This window comes from Pygocentrus nattereri, chromosome 30 (assembly GCF_015220715.1).
Source record: "Pygocentrus nattereri isolate fPygNat1 chromosome 30, fPygNat1.pri, whole genome shotgun sequence".
NCBI classification, from domain to species: Eukaryota; Metazoa; Chordata; class Actinopteri; order Characiformes; family Serrasalmidae; genus Pygocentrus; species Pygocentrus nattereri.
The window spans coordinates 5,556,433-5,578,471 of NC_051240.1; the positions used below are offsets into that span (position 1 = coordinate 5,556,433).

At 42.0% G+C, this 22,039-nt stretch overlaps 1 protein-coding gene across 6 annotated transcripts in view; it reads right to left on the bottom strand.

The window, feature by feature from the left end:
• Window positions 1-22,039, bottom strand: part of rptor (regulatory associated protein of MTOR, complex 1) — a 205,583-nt gene that overhangs the window by 38,837 nt on the left and 144,707 nt on the right. For all 6 annotated transcript variants that reach the window (XM_017693051.2, XM_017693048.2, XM_037536528.1 and 3 more), the window contains exons 16-22: window positions 21,951-22,016; window positions 20,320-20,511; window positions 19,623-19,763; window positions 18,668-18,788; window positions 18,175-18,315; window positions 13,513-13,668; window positions 2,833-2,951 (exon numbers count right to left, since the gene is read on the bottom strand). In XM_017693051.2, coding sequence (XP_017548540.1) covers window positions 2,833-2,951; window positions 13,513-13,668; window positions 18,175-18,315; window positions 18,668-18,788; window positions 19,623-19,763; window positions 20,320-20,511; window positions 21,951-22,016 — 936 coding nt within the window. The remainder of the gene's footprint in view (window positions 1-2,832; window positions 2,952-13,512; window positions 13,669-18,174; window positions 18,316-18,667; window positions 18,789-19,622; window positions 19,764-20,319; window positions 20,512-21,950; window positions 22,017-22,039) is intronic.

Consider the following 22,039-nt stretch of genomic DNA (forward strand, 5'->3'; position numbering starts at 1 on the left):
ACAGCTCAGTCAATCAGAATGTAGACTTGTAGTTATCAAACTTGTCCTCAGGGACCCCCAACTGGACCATGTTTTTGCTCTACACAAGCTCCAACCCTGCTGAAAAAGCAGCACAGCACATTCCATGCTGGTCTTTTCTGGTCTGGTGCTGGATTAGCACATCAGCATCTGGAGGACAACATGCTGGTTTTGCCACGTTGGTCCATGATGTTTTTTTTTTAGCAGGGTAGTCTGAGCAGCTGAGCTTGAGCTGCTAAACCAAAAAGACTAAAGTGGAGCGGCTAAATTTGAGGTGCTAAACTGGAACGATCACACAGGTGTAAAAACTGCTAATTGGTAATCTTGAAGAGGTAATTTGAACCAGCTAAACTACAGCTGCTAAACTGGGGCCGCTTACCTGAAACAGTAAAACTGAAGCTGCTGAACTAAAGCAGCTAAACTGGAACAGCTAAAGTAAAGCAGCTAAACTGAAGCTGCTGAACTAAAGCAGCTAAACTGGAACAGCTAAAGTAAAGCAGCTAAACTGAAGCTGCTGAACTAAAGCAGCTAAACTGAAGCTGCTGAACTAAAGCAGCTAAACTGGAACAGCTAAAGTAAAGCAGCTAAACTGGAACAGCTAAAGTAAAGCAGCTAAACTGGAACAGCTAAAGTAAAGCAGCTAAACTGGAACAGCTAAAATAAAGCAGCTAAACTGGAACAGCTAAAGTAAAGCAGCTAAACTGGAACAGCTAAAGTGAAGCAGCTAAACTGAAGCAGCTAAACTGAAGCTGCTAAACTGAAGCAGCTAAACTGAAGCTGCTAAACTAAAGCAGCTAAACTGAAGCTGCTAAAGTAAAGCAGCTAAACTAAAGCTGCTAAAGTAAAGCAGCTAAACTAAAGCTGCTAAAGTAAAGCAGCTAAACTAAAGCTGCTAAAGTGAAGCTGCTAAACTGAAGCTGCTAAACTGAAGCTGCTAAAGTAAAGCAGCTAAACTACAGCAGCTAAACTGAAGCTGCTAAAGTAAAGCAGCTAAACTACAGCTGCTAAAGTAAAGCAGCTAAACTGAAGCAGCTAAACTGAAGCAGCTAAACTAAAGCAGCTAAACTGAAGCTGCTAAACTAAAGCAGCTAAACTAAAGCTGCTAAACTGAAGCTGCTAAACTAAAGCAGCTAAACTGAAGCTGCTAAAGTAAAGCAGCTAAACTAAAGCAGCTAAACTGAAGCTGCTAAACTAAAGAAGCTAAACTAAAGCTGCTAAACTGAAGCTGCTACACTGAAGCAGCTAAACTAAAGCAGCTAAACTGAAGCTGCTAAACTAAAGCAGCTAAACTAAAGCTGCTAAACTGAAGCTGCTAAACTAAAGCAGCTAAACTGAAGCTGCTAAAGTAAAGCAGCTAAACTAAAGCAGCTAAACTGAAGCTGCTAAACTAAAGAAGCTAAACTAAAGCTGCTAAACTGAAGCTGCTAAACTAAAGCAGCTAAACTGAAGCTGCTAAAGTAAAGCAGCTAAACTAAAGCAGCTAAACTGAAGCTGCTAAACTAAAGCTGCTAAACTGAAGCTGCTAAACTAAAGCAGCTAAACTGAAGCTGCTAAAGTAAAGCAGCTAAACTAAAGCAGCTAAACTGAAGCTGCTAAACTGAAGCAGCTAAACTGAAGCTGCTAAACTAAAGAAGCTAAACTAAAGAAGCTAAACTGAAGCTGCTAAACTAAAGAAGCTAAACTAAAGCTGCTAAACTGAAGCTGCTAAACTAAAGCAGCTAAACTGAAGCTGCTAAAGTAAAGCAGCTAAACTAAAGCTGCTAAACTGAAGCTGCTAAACTAAAGCAGCTAAACTAAAGCTGCTAAACTGAAGCTGCTAAACTAAAGCAGCTAAACTAAAGCAGCTAAATTATAACAGCTAAATTGAAGCAGCTAAAATGGAGCTGCTAAGCTGAATGCGCTAAACTAAAGCAACTGGAATTAAGCTGCTTAACTTGAGCTGTTAAAGTCAAGCAACTAACCTTGGGCAGCTAAACTAAAGCAGCTAAACAGAAGCCACCAAACTGGTGTTGAGGCCATGTTTAAGAAGCTGCTAAACTTGAGTTAAATGTGAGAAGGCCTTCTGCAGTGGAGAGCTTTACAGCTCAGATATGAAACTGTGTGGGGCTGACGCCATGGGGGATCATTCATTAACAGAGCAGTAGGGACCCCTTAAAGACTTAAAGAGAGAGAGCAAGAGAACAAGCAAAACAGAGAGAGAAACAGTGCTCCTTACATAACCACTGTGATCAGTTTCTGTCCACTTGTATTTATGCAGTACAAACACAGAGAAGAGAAAGAAGGATCTGCAGTGTGTGGTCTCAAGAACCTGTGTTTCGCCACTTACGTTGAAGAGGTATATGCAAGGTGTTGTAAGGAAAAAAAACAGTTCACAAAGAAAACTTATTTTAGAATTTATCACTATTTTATCTTCATCAATGTTACATACATAAACTCAGCAGACATGTGTAGGTTCACTGGTGGTTTTGGATAGGAAATAAAACCACTATATTTGTGTTGTAGTCATGGTGAGCTCTGGTTAATATCAACACCACTGTAAAGAAATATCTACAATGAACCATTTTACTTCAAGCGAGTCTGAATGACTTTTCATTTCAACAATTGTGTTACGCAGATTTTTTTGAAAATTGTGGGAACCTATTAATCAGGACGGCTGTGTTCCTAAGACTTAATCCCTGGAAAGATCTGAGAGGAGCTAATCTAATTATGATTGAGTAACAGCTTTCTAGGCATTTACATTATATTGCTGGCCTATACTTTGTTACTCCTGAATAAATTATGATATGGATTATGTGCAAAAGTTTAATTGTGTACCTTGTAGGCGATGCTGTTCAGGACCTTCATGGCCAGGTCAGACACTTCAGGAAACGGGTCAGCGGCAAGGTGTAGCAAAACCCGCCATATCTGGGTGTACACGCTGTTAAAGGACACACCTTCAGAAGAATGGACAGAAAAAAGAAAAAAAAAATGAGACAGAAAGTTACACACAGATAAAGACATAAATGTTCATTTATATTTGGGGGACAGAAACCAGTCTGCAGCTGCTATCATGCACGATACTATTTATTTACTGTTACTATTTTTTGTCTCACTTATAGTGATATACAGCTTCTTAGTAAGGTTGGCTTCAGTTGCAGCCAGTAACAACTTGAGCTCAAGTAAACAAACTTTACTTAGAGCCGCCCTCTAAAGATATAACTTAGAAACATCAAACAAACAAGCTTTGTTCACCGCCGCCATCTAGAGGGGTTTACAAACTTCAAATGAACAAACATCACTCACCGCCGCCCTCTAAAGGAGTTATTAACAAACGTCAAATAAACAAACGTCACTCACTGCCGCCCTCTAAAGGCGTCATTAACAAACATCAAATAAACAAACGTCACTCACCGCCGCCCTCTAAAGGCGTCATTAACAAACATCAAATAAACAAACGTCGCTCACCGCCGCCCTCTAAAGGCGTCATTAACAAACGTCAAATAAACAAACGTCGCTCACCGCCGCCCTCTAAAGGCGTCATTAACAAACGTCAAATAAACAAACGTCACTCACCGCCGCCCTCTAAAGGCGTCATTAACAAACATCAAATAAACAAACGTCGCTCACCGCCGCCCTCTAAAGGCGTCATTAACAAACGTCAAATAAACAAACGTCGCTCACCGCCGCCCTCTAAAGGCGTCATTAACAAACATCAAATAAACAAACGTCACTCACTGCCACCCCTAAAATGGTGTTATTAACATCAACCTACCTACTTACTAAACTACCTTTTTCTATGAACAGAACAATTGACAAATAAAGAGGTAATTAATACAAAACCTAAACTGCAAAGAATTCTGAGCACCCCCCAAAAAAGTGCTATATTTATATTGTTTAAACGTGATGCCTGATGACTACCATTTTATTAAGCCACTGTTTAACTAAATATAACCGAGTAAACAATTAAAATCTAAATTATACCCATAAAAGTGTAACAGCTGATTATAGTTATTAGTTATCATGTAACCCATTTAGGGGAAAAATCACATTGATTTCCTCTTAGATTGTCCTCTTAACAATAACAACAATTATAAAAGTTTCTCAAACAAAAGAAACACAGAAACAAAACATGCATTCCCTAAAGGGAAGGATGGTGTGATACTAGCATTACTCTCAGCTGTACGAAAGAAGCTCCTGGCTGACAAAACGGCCCTGATGAGCAGAGTCGTCTATTGCCAGTCAGCCAGTGACATTTAGGCTTTATATAAAGCAGCTATAAATCGTTAGTGCTGGATTGGCATTTATCTTTCTCGCTCTGGGGGTTTCTCTCAATATGACATGACATTAACAATCTGCCTGTGTTTTAACCTTTATTTCTGTTTTTAAGTGCAGTTTATTCTTCTGTGGAGCGCAGGAACTTATCGGTGTCAATTGTGCACACGGCTTACACAATCTGCATTAAATATTAATATTGTGATTATATTTTTTATAAAACGAAATTTGGAGATGCCTACAATACATTAAAAACATATTAGTGAACTAGTTATTTGGCTCGGAATGTGTACAGGGACGCAAGTACTTTGTTAACTGAAGGTGTCAGCATTTGAACAAAAAATCCGATAAAGAGGCTGGATTTAAGCTCAGTAATCAGGTTTCTCAGTGCATGTAAACACACCGATTCTCAGTCGGTGCATGTGCGAAAAGAGGCCGCGGAAATAAGCAAGCAGATTTGCAGCGAAACACAGCAAAACGTTTTTGGAGCAACGTTGAAACCAAATACATGCTTGATGAAACGAAGGATATAATAACTCTTCATCTTCCAGATGATGTATGTTCATATTTTCACATAAAGTGGCACGATTTAAAAAAAAAAAAAAAAAGCCAAGGAATGAAGTTTTAGCTTCACATTATGTTTACATCATGCATTCTGTGACTTTATTGGCTGGCTGGAAAGCAGAAATCGAAATACTGTCTGATTGAAACTGGAGTTTCCTCATTATCTGATTACCAATGTACACGTAAACACGTTGGTCAGATTACTGAAAAATCAGATTTTCTGCAGTTACTGGATTATTAAGTGCATGTAACACACTCAGTGTCTGCTGTGATCGTACTGATCAATCACAGATCAAACTCTGTTTCTGTGGGTGTTTTGATGAACTAGGATGGTCATGTAATCCGACAAAGTTATTTTGGTCAGTCTTAGGTATGTGCAGTCTACCTCCAGACTTTAATATCTGCGTATCTGTACATTTTTCCAGTGTATACTGTTGTGATTTCAGTGGGGCACTGCTCTAATCTGATTATGATCGGATAATTAAGTGCATGTAAATACACTTTTAAATGTGCTCTTTGCATATTCCAGCCTTCTCACAATACCGATTAACAACATTTTGTGCAGCCCTAGAATATAAGCACCTGCTTGACTGCTAGTAGTGTTCTGCTAGACCGTGTTTGAGTGCATGTGGATTCCAAGGTCATTGAGATTCTGAGTGTTTGCCTCACACTCACCCCAGAAGGAGCTTCTTCAACTCTAACTCTCGGGGGAAACCACTCAAACACACATACAGATAAAAGTGATGCAGATGATTTCACCTCAAAACTGAGCTGCCTCCATCTGTGCTCACAGCTGAAGCCAGAAGAACTGATCTGGGACCAGCTTCAAATATAGCTGCTTAAGTCGTCACCACTATGAGGTGAAACGCAAAACTGATCTCAGATCAAACAGTAAGGATGATCTATAAAACCCAGCAAACTCTACACTACACGTTTACAAATGATAGTTCTGCAAGAGCAAGGGTTCTTTAGTAAAGATGGCTCTATTCAGATTGTTGTTGGAGAATGTGCTCTGTATGGTTCTATATAGATTCTTGCAAAAAGGGCTCTACCTAGCACCAAAAAGGGTTCTTCAGCTGTTAGAGGCTTGATTGTGATATAAACTGAGTCTGTTCTACAGTTTCTCATCAGGTTGAATGAATAACTGGCTCTAAATGTAGGTATTGTGATATAAACTGAGTCTGTTCTACAGTTTCTCATTAGACTGAATGAATAACCGGCTCTAAATGTAGGTATTGTGATATAAACTGAGTCTGTTCTACAGTTTCTCATTAGGCTGAATGAATAACCGGCTCTAAATGTAGGTATTGTGATATAAACTGAGTCTGTTCTACAGTTTCTCATTAGGCTGAATGAATAACTGGCTCTAAATGTAGGTATTGTGATATAAACTGAGTCTGTTCTACAGTTTCTCATTAGGCTGAATGAATAACTGGCTCTAAATGTAGGTATTGTGATATAAACTGAGTCTGTTCTACAGTTTCTCATTAGACTGAATGAATAACTGACTCTAAATGTAGGTATTGTGATATAAACTGAGTCTGTTCTACAGTTTCTCATTAGGCTGAATGAATAACTGACTCTAAATGTAGGTATTGTGATATAAACTGAGTCTGTTCTACAGTTTCTCATTAGGCTGAACGAATAACTGGCTCTAAATGTAGGTATTGTGATATAAACTGAGTCTGTTCTACAGTTTCTCATTAGGCTGAATGAATAACTGACTCTAAATGTAGGTATTGTGATATAAACTGAGTCTGTTCTACAGTTTCTCATTAGGCTGAACGAATAACTGGCTCTAAATGTAGGTATTGTGATATAAACTGAGTCTGTTCTACAGTTTCTCATTAGGCTGAATGAATAACTGACTCTAAATGTAGGTATTGTGATATAAACTGAGTCTGTTCTACAGTTTCTCATTAGGCTGAATGAATAACCGACTCTAAATGTACAGGTGCTGGTCAACGAATTAGAATAATTTGAAATAGTGCAATCATGAAATTCTTTGAATGCATTTTTTGTGCAGAAAGCAAATCAGGTGTTCACCGCACCTGTCCTACTCGTTAGACTAATCACAGAACTCGTTACCTGTAGAAAATTTGCTCAGCTGAGCTTTCCAAAAGGCCCATTTAGGCCATTTAACTGTGACACTGTTGTTTTATTGAATTAGAATAATGGAGAAACCGTTTCATTGAATTAGAATAATTTTTATTATAATTACAATCATCACTTTCTCAGTATTTTGTGGCTGCCCCCTTGGCTTGTATGACTGCCTGAAGTCTCCGCGGCATCGATTTGACCAGCTTGTCGCAAGTTTCCGCACTCACAGCTTCCCAGGCAGTGGCGATGTTCTGCTTCAGTTGGTCCAGCGTAGTAGGCTTTCTGTCGCGAATTTTCCGCTTGACGATGGCCCAAAGGTTTTCAATGACATTGAGGTCAGGCGAGTTGGCCGGCCATGCCAAAACTTCAAGCTGTTTTTTAGTGAACCAATCTTTGGTCGACTTTGCCGCAAGATCCTGTTGAAATATGAAGTCTTCTTCGCCGAACTGTTCCTCAACAGTCGGAATCAGGAACGTTTCCAGAATATCTTGATATACGGCAGCATTGACAGTCTTCTTGAGGAAGCAGAGTTTCCCTACACCTCGAGCGGACATGCATCCCCAGACCATAACGCTCTGGGGAAACTTGACGGATCTTTTCACGCACTCGTGGTTGTAGGTTTCGCCACCACGACGCCAGACACGAGGACCTTGGTCACCGAAGGAGATGCAGAAGCGTGATTCGTCACTGAAGACCACTTTCTGCCAGTCTTCAGCAGTCCACTCGCTGTGTTCTTTGGCCCACTTCAGCCGTTTCTCCATTTGTTTCTTGTTCAGCATCGGTTTTACTGCTGGAACGCGAGATTTGAAGCCGAGTTCGCGCAGACGACGGTAAGTGGTTGATCTGGAGACGTCAGCGCCGGTCTGCTTGTTCCACAAGTCGGTGAGCTTGGAAGTGGACTTGAACCGGTTGCTGACTGCGATCTTTCTCAGCTGCTTGTTGTCGCGAGCAGAAGTTTTTCGGACGCCGGAACAGTTGGTGCGCTTGCTGCAGTTTTTCTTGAGAGCTTTGCAGACGGAAGACTGGCTGATGCCGAGCTGCTCAGCAATTTTAGTTTGGGTCAAGCCTTGTTGGCGAAGGGCTTGAATTTGAGCCACTATTCCGGTTGAGAGGTCGCGCTGCTTACCCATGATTGATTTTACAACTTAGAAATTCTACTCAACCCTGACTTTATACTGCACAGTGAACACTCTTCACAGAAAACAAAAATTCGAGCATTTATTCTAATTCAATGAAACGGTTTCTCCATTATTCTAATTCAATAAAACAACAGTGTCACAGTTAAATGGCCTAAATGGGCCTTTTGGAAAGCTCAGCTGAGCAAATTTTCTACAGGTAACGAGTTCTGTGATTAGTCTAACGAGTAGGACAGGTGCGGTGAACACCTGATTTGCTTTCTGCACAAAAAATGCATTCAAAGAATTTCATGATTGCACTATTTCAAATTATTCTAATTCGTTGACCAGCACCTGTAGGTATTGTGATATAAACTGAGTCTGTTCTACAGTTTCTCATTAGGCTGAATGAATAACTGACTCTAAATGTAGGTATTATGATATAAACCGAGTCTGTTCTACAGTTTCTCATTAGGTTGAACGAGATTTTCTACCAGCGTTCTGTAAAGCTTGTCCAACCTCAACACAAAAGAACACATTTGTGAGCAGAGCATGGACAGATCAATTGTAAAATAATTTTGAAACCACTGCCATATGTTCATGCTTTAGTGTATCTGTAATGTGACAGAGTTTCGGTCAGAGAGACGAACGGCAGCACTCTCTGACCCTCAGCTCTTATTACTGTTTTCTGATGAGCAAGGACTTTTTACAGTAATATTACAGGACAGAAAAAAGAAAAAACATTTTACACACAAACCACATCAGCACATTCACAGCAAAGCAATAACACACTGCAGGGACTACATTACTGAGAGAATTAGCTCACTGTGTATCTGGGACAGTACGTTGGTGATTAGATTTATGCTGAGAGTGTTGACCAACTTCACTTTCTTAATGGTTATAAACAGACAAACAAGACAGACAAACCACAATGCGGCCTTTTGATAAACACCAGCCTGTGCTGGTTGGCGTATTTCCTCCACTGTTTACCCGTTTTCCATGGATCATTTTCCTTTCCTATAAACAGTCAACCTGAAACTGACTCTTGGTAGGGTAGGACCCTGGTTGCCCGGCCTGGGAATCGAACCCAGACCCTTCTTGCTGTGTGGCGGATACAGGGTAGCGATGGGCATGTCTTCATAAAGTCTTGTATGTATGTCCTCATCACATTCTGTGTGTATTATAATTAAATGTATATAACCGTGAAATGAAAATCATATAACAAAACATCAATAATCACGCCACCCTTCTGAGGGTTAATGCTGCCTCTTTTTGGGGGTTTTATTTAATGCTGCCTGCACTGTAACTGCATCAGTAATCACTCAGTGACCCATAATGCACTGTTGTTATCCCGAGCGTACGGGATGTTCCTGTAGACTCCCTGAGACCCGAAGCGCAGCTTCACCTGCTTGCTCTGTCAGCTCTCCGACATCTACCCCGCCTCTACATGTGCTCCAGAGCTCTGTATGCAGGACACAGCCTCCCTCACGAAGGGGTTATGTAAGAACACACCAGGAGGGGGGGTAGAGAGAGGTTGAAAGGAAGAGAGGACGAAAAAGAAAGAATGATTAGTTCAAAGGGGGTTAGAAGGAGGAGGAGAACAACAGAGACCTCAAATTCCACACAGGACGAGGAAGAGAGGACAGAGAGACAGAAGGAGAAAAGGAATGAAATGGGAGAAAAGGTGTGACACTGCCACAACCTGAGGAACCGTAACCATCTCACGCGGGGTGAGACGAGAGGGGGAATGCTTCCAGAGGGGTGTGCAGCATGACACAGTTAAGTAATTAATGTATGGAGGAAAATCTCTGAGGCTATGCCCACACTCCGCAGGTAAAACTGGCCCAAACTTTAGGCAGGAGTGAGGCAGTGATGTAACTGGATATCGTTGATAAGTGATGAGTAACTATGTTTAAAAGGTGATAGTCACCTTGTTGGGAAACAGATAGAAAACAAGAAAGGACTAATTTACCCCTGAAAATATCAGGCTTATTACATACTATGGCCAATTATGCAGTAACTACAGTGACTTCAATGCAAACTGGGTCCTGTCAGTGGGCCTTGGCCATGTAAAGGGATAAACATCTTTCTAAATAATATTAAAACACACGTTTCATTCACACTTACTGTTAGAACACTGTATTTTTACAGGGTCACAAAAAGCTGCCAGACAGCACAATAAATTCTCCACTCAGGGTTTCCCAGAATATGACGTACCGTCTCAGCAAATTCTCTGTTTTCTATGCAGCTTAAGTGTTTCAGATAAGCTAAATTATGTAAAGTTATGAAAATACAACACTGCATAAAACCTTTTCCAAGGGCTACTATATCTAAGTGATGCAGGAATGATGGAAAACTCCCTACATTTTTAAATATGCAAAGTATGTGGGCACAGCTTTGGAGCATGTGTGGCAGTCTGAAGTTTCTCCAGTAGGGGCTCACATTAGCACACAAGCTACAATGAACCCACACCAAGAGCTCACACAGGTTTGCAAATCTATTAAAATAAAATTTTAAGTGAAGTTTTCAAATGTTGTTTGGCTACTCATATAAACAAACAAACCGATAAACAAACAAACAAACCAACAAATATGTACATAAGTAAATAATCCCCACAAACCAACAGTTTAAATTCTGAATTGCTCTCTGTCATATGTGGCACTGAAATCTGACACTCATTCAATGCATGGCGACGTGATCGCAGTCTGAACATTTCATGCACCTTCCATGATTTTCCAGCTAATTGTTCATCATACTTTCACTTTAGAGGATGATTGTGACAACGTGCAGAGCAAACGCAGCCTCTCCACCAAACAAAAAGCCAAGCTAAAAGCTATTCAAAGTTCTATTGGCTTCAAAGCTATTTTTGGAGAAAAAGAGTGAATCATCTAGATCAAGGCTAATATCACTGTTTTGACAGTGAGTTTTTGTCTTTGCTAGAATCCTTCACACAGGTAAATAAAAGAAACAGCTTCTACAATTAAAACATGCACACCTTTTCTTCCTCTTTCTGTAACCTGTGACTGGTGTTCTCCTTTTGTTTTGTCCTAAAAGTTTTTAATAGTTCAAGTTCACTGTCACATAAAGAAGAGAAGGATCATCACTGCTGGCAGGAGCTCTGGTCATAGAGACTGCTCACCTGGCCAGTGTTTCAACAGGAACAGTGATTAAAGTGACGTCTTCATTTGGATCTATGATGTTAGACGTTGTGGTGATAAGTGCACAGTGAGCCTGATGCTCGTGCATTTGTTCGATCCATAAGAGCAGCTGTTTCTCAGCTTACTGAGAATGTTAGGACAGGATGTTATCATACTGTCTTAGCAAGAACAGTCTGTCCACAGTTACAACAACAGAGAGTGGCATCACTACATCTCCTCTCTTGTTGATACACACTGTGCAATATATCATAACCAGCTACTGTAATGACACTTTACACTGTAAACACTGCTGATATTCCTAGTTACGTTTACACTCATTGTGTTGTATGTAATATATGCTATGTAAATATGTAAGTTACTGTAAGTACATGTCCTGCTACCGTAACACTGCAATTTCCCTTAGGGGTCAATAAGGTTTTGTCTATCCATCAATCAATCCATATTTATCCATATATTCATCCATCTATCCCCCTATCCATCTCTCTATGCATCTGTCCATCTATCCATCCATCTTTATCAATGCATCTATCTGTCCATCTACTCATCCATTTATCCAGCCATCTATCCATCTATCTATCCATCCATTCAACTATTTATCCATCCATCTATTCATGTATCTATCCATCCATTCATCTATCCATCTATTAATCCATCCATTTATTCATCTATCCATCTTTATCCATGCATCCATCTATCCATCCATTCATTTATCTATTCATACACTCAGCTATCTATCCAGCCATCTATCCATTCATTCATCTGTCTATCCATCCATTCATCTATCAATCTATTCATCCATCCATCCGTCCATCTAAGGTAAGAGGTAAAAAGCATCACTGCAATAACGTCTGACAAACAGGGCCATAAGCACACTACAGCTTTATACATTATATTCAGCAATACAGCATCACGAGCAGTGAGTCCAGACAGGCCTGCACTTCATAAACGGACAGAGATCTGAAAGCACCTCAAATCCACCAACACAGACGAAAACCCAGCCAAAGGCCAACAGCACAAAACATAAATGTCAATATAACAGACGGGATGGGGAGAGAGAGAGAGAAATAAAACACAAAGAGAGTCATTTATTATTGATATTCACTGCAGTTCCTGGTGACTCTCTCTGCAGTTTGTACATAGAAGTTTCTATGAGATGAAGCAGCTTATTGGAATAAAGTGTTCAAGTTTACAACTTCAGTGTGAGTGGGTGGGGCCAATCTGCTACAGGCAAATGTGTCCATAGTTGTGACACCACAAATACACTTAATTCAAAACAGGCATTTTAAGATGTTACTGCACCATCATGTAAAGCACAGAGGTGTGCCAGAGAAGAAAAACCTTGAACGAGTGCAGAGTAAACAGAGGGGGCTGAAGCAGGGCACTGTGGGAACACGGCATGATAGAAAGGAAATTTTGGCTGCACTCAGTTTCAGTATTAACCACATGGGCGAGAGAGTATGTGTTTTTCCCCCCATTCTTTCTCGTTCACACTTGTGCTGCTGTTGAAGCACATGTACAAACCTGCCAATCAGAACTACACACACACACACACACACACAGTCTCAAAGAGCTCAGAGCATTCAGTACACTCCATTCATTTCCATGGTTACGCGGCATCCATTTCCGTGGTTACACGGCATCCATTTCCGTGGTTACACTCCGCCCATTTGCATGGTTACACTACATGCATATCCATGGCAAGACTCTACCCATTTCCATGGTTACACTCCACCCATTTCTAAGTTTACGCTCCACCCATTTCCAAAGTTATGCTACACGTATTTTCATGGTTACTCTATTCATATTTCCATGGTTAGACTTCACCCATTTTCATGGTAACGCTAAACCCATTTCTGTGATTACACTACATGCATTTTCATGGTTACACTCAACCCATTTCCACAGTCACGCCACATACATTTCACTCCACCCATTCCATGACTACACTCCACTCTGTATTCCTCATTCTTTATTCTATTTATTGTATTGTTACTGCATTTGCCTCTTAACTAAATACTTGTTAACTGTGTGCTGGTCTGGTCTGTTCAGTGTGTTACATGTCATATCTTTGTGACTCGCTAAGACTAATTCCCTGTGAAATAAAGTGATTGATATTTAATATTTAATACTAAGCTGGCTAGCTAACTTAATGAGAACTGTATTTTAATAGATCTCTGTGTAAGTGGTTGGTACCCCCATCCCCCCACCCCCCTTCCTAACTCTGAAACCAAAATCAGGCTCTTGACCATGATGAGACAGCATAATAAATTAATATTATACAGATGTGTACAGTGCAGTGTGCTGACCGATGAGTGAGTTGAGGGAGGAGTAGGAGCTGACTCTCCTCATCTTGTCGATGGTCTCGAAGGACAGGATGTACTCATCATTGTCAGGACTGCCCAGTGTACTGCTGGCACTGCTGCTGGCACTCAGGTTACCTGGAGAAAAGGTCACAGGGCCACCTGGACAAAAAAATATATAGATGAGTCATGTGACCTTTATTGGACACACCTGCGTTAGAGCCTGACCGGTTTACGTCAGCAAATTGAACCAAAACCTTTTTCACCCCGAGTGACGATGGTAAATGAAGTTAACTCGCACAACTCATTTCAGAACACACAGGACATTGCACATGTCCGACAGGTCAGCAGTACAGGTCAGCTTAAAGTGAAAAAGAGAGATTAAATGTTTTGTGATCTAAACTTCGCTCTGCTCTAGAAGTCACAGCCAGCAGAACAATAATAAAAAGTGTTTTATAAAATGATGATCAAAACACCAAAAACTGATACTGATTATAGAAACTTCCTGGCATGCATGTGGTTATTTTAATATGAGGATATCTGTATGCAATATCTGTTAGCTGTGGGGAGGGGGGGGATCTAGAGGCAAAGAAGTAAAAATGTTATGTACACAGGTCCTAGAGGGAAAAAAGTGAAATAAAGAATGTGAATTAAACTTTAAACTGTACAATTTACAGAATACTGCAGACTCTCTTTCTAAGCCAGAAAGTCCAATAATACTTCAAAGTAAACCAGACGTAATGTTGAGATGAAACCAAAAATATTAACTTTCCTGCCTAAGCGGGGATTTGAACCACCAACCCCAGCACATGAGGCCGTAATGTTTCCCAGCATGTAATTCTAATTGCTTTGAGCCCTAAATGTGCACCTCAACAAGCACCACTGGGCCTGGCATCATAATAAAACAAACCCGATTCAGCAAGTTATCAGCTTCCCTCACTGCCATTTCTTTATTTTTTGCACAAAAGAAGTACTTTATGCAATGTGACGTGATTTTTGGTTCTTTATTGGTTGGATTTCCAGAGCTGTGGTGATCTGTGATTCCATTACAAACAAATTATATTGCATCTCGTGCTAAGCTAAATGAGCACATGTAAGCAGACTTATAAATGAAAATGTTAGACAGAACAATGATAAAACCAACCTTACAATTCATTAACTCAGCCTAAAATATGAACATATCAGCCTGAAAAACAAACAATATTCACTGCATCAACCTAAACCACAAAGATATACCACTATCAGCCTAAAAGACTTATCTAGCTACATGCAATAAATGACTTTCAGTTTTTCTCCATAATAATGTATACATTTTGTGAGATACAAAAACTATTCATTTAAAATGTGAACATTCAAAAAGCCAAAGTGGTTAAATACCCATGATTTGTTTCTGCCGGAGAATTTAATGTTCTGAGACCACCCAAACTCCATTAGACACTGTATCTGACTCGCCGTATGCTAAATAGAGTTATTAAAATGAAAAGATCCAAAGACCTGCAGTGAAAACCAATCTGCACATTGTGCCCCTGAGCAGAGCATTTAACCCTGAACTGCTCTATAGGAGCTGCTCCTACTCCTGACTCATTTAACCTGAGATAAAATATTCTCCTTCATTCAAGGTTCCTGACTTTCATTTTATTTTACCATGAACCATTTATGTAAATTATTCATTATTTAATCATTTCTCAAGTGTGTCCATTATTTCTGGTGCAGTTTTACAAACTAAAAACAGTCATTATTTAGTTTTCTCTCATCATTTCTCTTTATCCTTTAGTGTCACAGTCTGTTTTGGTTACTGTGCCTTTAGGGCTGATATATGTAAATAACGTCTGTTCTGATTCGCCATTGTGCATTCCAAAGGCAACTGAGCTGAAATTTAGAACAAACTGTTATGTTGGGACTAAACTCCTCAGAAGATAAACTTCAGTTGATTCTTCCAGGTGTGTGGATCCTATGGAAGCTGCAATACCTTCCTGACAGCCATAAACAGCACAATGTTTAATTGCTGTCCTACTCCTTCCACTCTAATAACTCCCGTCACTGCTGGGTTAAACTGCTGTAGGCTGAATGTGAGGGGTTAAACTGCTGTAGGCTGAATGTGAGGGGTTAAACTGCTGTAGGCTGAATGTGCGGGTTAAACTGCTGTAGGCTGAATGTGAGGGGTTAAACTGCTGTAGGCTGAACGTGAGGGGTTAAACTGCTGTAGGCTGAATGTGCGGGGTTAAACTGCTGTAGGCTGAATGTGCGGGGTTAAACTGCTGTAGGCTGAATGTGAGGGGTTAAACTGCTGTAGGCTGAATGTGCAGGGTTAAACTGCTGTAGGCTGAATGTGCGGGTTAAACTGCTGTAGGCTGAATGTGAGGGGTTAAACTGCTGTAGGCTGAATGTGAGGGGTTAAACTGCTGTAGGCTGAATGTGCAGGGTTAAACTGCTGTAGGCTGAATGTGCAGGGTTAAACTGCTGTAGGCTGAATGTGAGGGGTTAAACTGCTGTAGGCTGAAAGTGAGGGGTTAAACTGCTGTAGGCTGAATGTGCAGGGTTAAACTGCTGTAGGCTGAATGTGAGGGGTTAAACTGCTGTAGGCTGAATGTGAGGGGTTAAACTGCTGTAGGCTGAATGTGCGGGTTAAACTGCTGTAGGCTGAATGTGCGGGTTAAACTGCTGTAGGCTGAATGTGAGGGGTTAAACTGCTGTAGGCTGAATGTGTGGGGTTAAACTGCTGTAGGCTGAATGTGAGGGGTTAAACTGCTGTAGGCTGAATGTGTGGGGTTAAACTGCTGTAGGCTGAATGTGAGGGGTTAAACTGCTGTAGGCTGAATGTGCGGGTTAAACTGCTGTAGGCTGAATGTGAGGGGTTAAACTGCTGTAGGCTGAATGTGCAGGGTTAAACTGCTGTAGGCTGAATGTGCGGGTTAAACTGCTGTAGGCTGAATGTGAGGGGTTAAACTGCTGTAGGCTGAATGTGCAGGGTTAAACTGCTGTAGGCTGAATGTGCAGGGTTAAACTGCTGTAGGCTGAATGTGAGGGGTTAAACTGCTGTAGGCTGAATGTGCAGGGTTAAACTGCTGTAGGCTGAATGTGAGGGGTTAAACTGCTGTAGGCTGAATGTGAGGGGTTAAACTGCTGTAGGCTGAATGTGCGGGGTTAAACTGCTGTAGGCTGAATGTGCAGGGTTAAACTGCTGTAGGCTGAATGTGAGGGGTTAAACTGCTGTAGGCTGAATGTGCAGGGTTAAACTGCTGTAGGCTGAACGTGAGGGGTTAAACTGCTGTAGGCTGAATGTGAGGGGTTAAACTGCTGTAGGCTGAATGTGCGGGGTTAAACTGCTGTAGGCTGAATGTGAGGGGTTAAACTGCTGTAGGCTGAATGTGAGGGGTTAAACTGCTGTAGGCTGAATGTGCAGGGTTAAACTGCTGTAGGCTGAATGTGCGGGGTTAAACTGCTGTAGGCTGAATGTGAGGGTTAAACTGCTGTAGGCTGAATGTGAGGGGTTAAACTGCTGTAGGCTGAATGTGCAGGGTTAAACTGCTGTAGGCTGAATGTGCAGGGTTAAACTGCTGTAGGCTGAATGTGCGGGGTTAAACTGCTGTAGGCTGAATGTGCGGGTTAAACTGCTGTAGGCTGAATGTGCGGGTTAAACTGCTGTAGGCTGAATGTGCAGGGTTAAACTGCTGTAGGCTGAATGTGAGGGGTTAAACTGCTGTAGGCTGAATGTGCGGGGTTAAACTGCTGTAGGCTGAATGTGAGGGGTTAAACTGCTGTAGGCTGAATGTGCAGGGTTAAACTGCTGTAGGCTGAATGTGAGGGGTTAAACTGCTGTAGGCTGAATGTGAGGGGTTAAACTGCTGTAGGCTGAATGTGAGGGGTTAAACTGCTGTAGGCTGAATGTGCAGGGTTAAACTGCTGTAGGCTGAATGTGAGGGGTTAAACTGCTGTAGGCTGAATGTGAGGGGTTAAACTGCTGTAGGCTGAATGTGAGGGGTTAAACTGCTGTAGGCTGAATGTGATGGGTTAAACTGCTGTAGGCTGAATGTGAGGGGTTAAACTGCTGTAGGCTGAATGTGAGGGGTTAAACTGCTGTAGGCTGAATGTGAGGGGTTAAACTGCTGTAGGCTGAATGTGAGGGGTTAAACTGCTGTAGGCTGAATGTGAGGGGTTAAACTGCTGTAGGCTGAATGTGCGGGTTAAACTGCTGTAGGCTGAACGTGCGGGTTAAACTGCTGTAGGCTGAACGTGCAGGGTTAAACTGCTGTAGGCTGAATGTGCGGGGTTAAACTGCTGTAGGCTGAATGTGTGGGGTTAAACTGCTGTAGGCTGAATGTGAGGGTTAAACTGCTGTAGGCTGAATGTGCAGGGTTAAACTGCTGTAGGCTGAATGTGCGGGTTAAACTGCTGTAGGCTGAATGTGAGGGGTTAAACTGCTGTAGGCTGAATGTGATGGGTTAAACTGCTGTAGGCTGAATGTGCGGGTTAAACTGCTGTAGGCTGAATGTGAGGGGTTAAACTGCTGTAGGCTGAATGTGAGGGGTTAAACTGCTGTAGGCTGAATGTGATGGGTTAAACTGCTGTAGGCTGAACGTGCAGGGTTAAACTGCTGTAGGCTGAATGTGAGGGGTTAAACTGCTGTAGGCTGAATGAGTGGGGCAGAAATTGGTCTCACTGTCTCACCTTCCTCATTGAGGTTGAGGTTCTGCAGGCTCTTGTTGAGGTTCCTTGCAGTGGTGGCTGCCCGGATATTAGTGTAGGAGTTCACTGACCGCAGCCGAGGGATAGCCGGGCTTTCTCTCACTGGAGTCTGATTACCCGGCTCTAAGGAGGAACAGACCATTCACAATTAAACTATTAAGGACCCAATATCCTACATCTCTTACTGTATTTTATTTTTATGTCCTCTCAAATCCACAAACAATGTTTGTGATTTTATCTGTTGAAAAAAGTCAGAATTCATTTTCCCATGACTGCTTTCCAACATCTCTTTATCATTTAGAATTAAAAATGCGGTGCTTGTTACTGTACCTTTAAGACTTATATACACAAGTAAGCTCTATTTCGATTGGCTGCCCTGTATTGTGCATCCTTCAAACAAATCATCTCAAGTGGCCAAAAACACCAACTACCTACAATTATTTTAAAAAGATCTGATATTTAAAACTGTGTGCACCTGTAGTGTTGGCAGGTGAGGGTGCTGCATAGTTTTTCTCCTCCTCCATGAACTGCAGAGCTACGGTGCAGAAATTACTCTCATACTGAACCACCAGATGACTCAGAGCCACAACCAGCTCCTGCAAACATACATACCGTACTGTTTACACAGGTAAGACACAAACACAGGAGGCCAGTCTGAGACAAATGAACACAGATCAACACCAGGTGAACATGGGTAAGGAAATTTATACTACACCACAGAACATGAGACAGCTGTGCACCTAAAATGCACAGGTAGGCTATTTATGAAGGCTAGAAAAGTGCAGTTAGTACCATGAGGTGGGCACAGGTAAGCTAGTGCAGGAAGAATACCAAAGTGAAGGTAGCTCAGGAAGGTTTGTACAGGTAAGCTCATTGAGGAAGGCTAGCACAGTTATGGTAATGCCGAAAGATGAGTACAGATATGGCTGTGCACGAAAGCTTACACAGGTAATTTAGCGCTGGAAGGCCACCACAGGTAAATTAGTGTAGAGGCGCCAGTACACGAAAGCTAACGCAGTAAATAAGAGTAGGGGGACTAGCACAGGTGACTTAACGCAAGAAGGCTAGAACAGGTAAGCTAATTCAGAAAAGCTAGTGCAGGCAAGTTAGTGCAAGTAGGCTAGCACAGTTAAGTTAGTGCACAAAGGCTAGCTCATATGAGCTAATTCAGAAAAGCTAGTGCACGAAGGCTAGCACAGGCAAGTTAGTGCACAAAAGCAACACAGGCAGGCTAATTCAGAAAGGCTAGCGCATGAAGTTTAGCACAGGTAAGTTAGGGGGTCAGCGCAGGACGGCAAGCACATGTAAGTTAGTGCAAAAGGCTAGCACAGGTAACTTTATGGAACAAGGCGGGCACAGGTAAGCTAATGCTGGACGGCTAGCACAGGTGAGTTAGTGTAGGCTAGCACAGCTCTAGGAATGTTGCTGACCTTTCTGACCACAGGGCTGCCATCGTTGATTAGCTGGGCTAACATCATTGCCACGTTATGGTCGATGGTGGTAGAATGATCCGTCCGCTCGGCCGAATTGCCCACAAATGTCCCCAGTGCAAACACAGCCGCACACCGGACCTGCACAACAGACACACACACACACACACACACACACACACACACACACACACACACACACACACACAGCAAATTCAACAAATGACATCAACAAAAATAACAAAAAGCACATTTAGAAAGAAACACATCTGGTGTCGCATCCGATAGAGTCGAGAACAGAGACGGGGGCCAGGAAATGATTCTACCTACCCTGTGCGAACAGTCATGTTACGATGAACATCTGCCATCAGGGTGATTACCAGCCAGTTCTAAGACTCTGATGATGCTGTATATGCAGTGCAGAGCAAACTGGTAACTGAATGTGCACTCAGTTCATTCAGCAGTGCTGCTCTGTATTCATCATCAGCACATCACTCCAATAAAATCTGGGCCTAACCTGGCCAGCCCATTCTAAAAGTTCTAGATTCTTTTCAGTAAGCCAGAAAATGTAATTTGACAAAAAAAACAGCAATTTCAATCAGTAAAGACCTGTGATTTTCAGTTCTATTCACAAATGCATTGAAATCTCATAATTTCCCATAATTTACTGAAATCTCATCTCAGCTTGGGTCAGTACCTCTGGGATGGGATCCGAGAGGAGGCTGTAGAGCTTCTCGTGGGCGCTGTCTCGGACACCGCACCAGCGGGCCGAGTCAAAGTTCTGCCAGATCCGACCGAGGCAAATGGCCACCCACTGGCGCAAGAGTGGATGAGGGTCACTGAGCTGCTCCAGACAGATGGCTATCAGATTACCCTGCAAACAGGCCTCCTGTGGTGGAAAGAGACAGAACAAGAGCTTAGCAAACCTCTGGAAAAGAAAAAGGTACAAACTGTCTGTCATGAGGTGGTGTTTTAGTAATTGTGTTGCAGGCCTGGCCTGTCCATCACACATTCACATTACAGAACAAAAACATCACCTTGTGTCTTATTTAAAAGAATTCATTACTGTTTTTCTTGCACTGACCCTCACCTGGGAGCGAGCGTGGGATAAAAAAACTAAAGGGTTTTAAAAAGCTTATGAAACAAAACACGAGCATAAATGAGCGCGCGAGGGAGGTGGAGAGTTTTCAGCACAGCCCGCACGGCCTTCAGTTCAGCTCTCAGCCGCATGAATGACAAGAGACAAGGAGAGAGGCGGGAAGTGTGACAGGACAGCAAAGAAAGAAGAAGAAAAGAAAGAGGGATGATGAATGTGTGAGTGAGGAGGGAGGTCAGGGCAGTGGAACAAACGCTACATCGTCCTTGAGGCAAATATTACCACACAACAGTGCACAAAGTCTCCTGCGGTGCAACCCAGTTAGACCAAAGGAATCTGTAGACTAAACTTGGTGAAATATAAAAAAAAAACAATATAGTGATAATTTTCAATAACATGAGATTGTGGTATGTGCCGCTTAATGCTAGTTTTGATCAAGCTCTCCAAACTCGACTTGTTCAAACTGTGGACACAGTGTAAAATGTCTTTGTGCACTGTAGCCTTAACATCACGCTTCACTGGAACAAATGGCCCAAACCCTGAAAAACAGCCCCAACCATCACTCCTCCACCCAACTTTACAGTTGGCACTATGCATTCTGGTAGGTAGCATTCTCTGGGCATCCACCAAACCCAGATTTATCTATCAGACTGCCAGATAGAGAAGCGTGATATATCACCCCGGAAAACAAGTTTCCACTGCAGCAGAGTCCAGCAGAGGCATGCTTTATACCACTCCAGCCGACACTTGCCATTGCACGTAGTGATCTCAGGTTTGTGTGCAGCTTCTCAGTCATGGAAACCCATTTCATGAAGCCCCCAACTCTCAGTGCTTGTGCTGATTTAGCTTCCAATACAGATCATAGAGATGCTATGTGCTTCAGCACTCAGCAGTCCTGCTCTGACTTGAGGCTGAGGTGCTGTTGATCCTGCACACTACTTTTTCACAGTAATAGCACTTACAGTTGTCTAGGGTAGATCTAGTAGTGCAGACATTTCACAAACTGACTTGTGGAAGAGGCATGTTTACAGTCACTGAGCTCTTCAGTATGACTTAAGCTAGACTTCAAACACACGTCATTAATAATGCAAAAATATTTGATCCTGAAAATGATCGCACTCATTTTAATGTCCAAGCCTTTAACGCTGCTCTTTTCTACGCTTCTACTTTTCTCCTCGCACATATATCACTCTTTTCATCCCTCACTGTCAGCAGCAGTTGTTCACACAAACCTGTCCTGTGTTGTAGTTGTTGACGATAACAGCCAGGATGAAGACTGCCATAGTCCGATGCTCCGCCTGGACCAAAAAAAAAAAAAAAA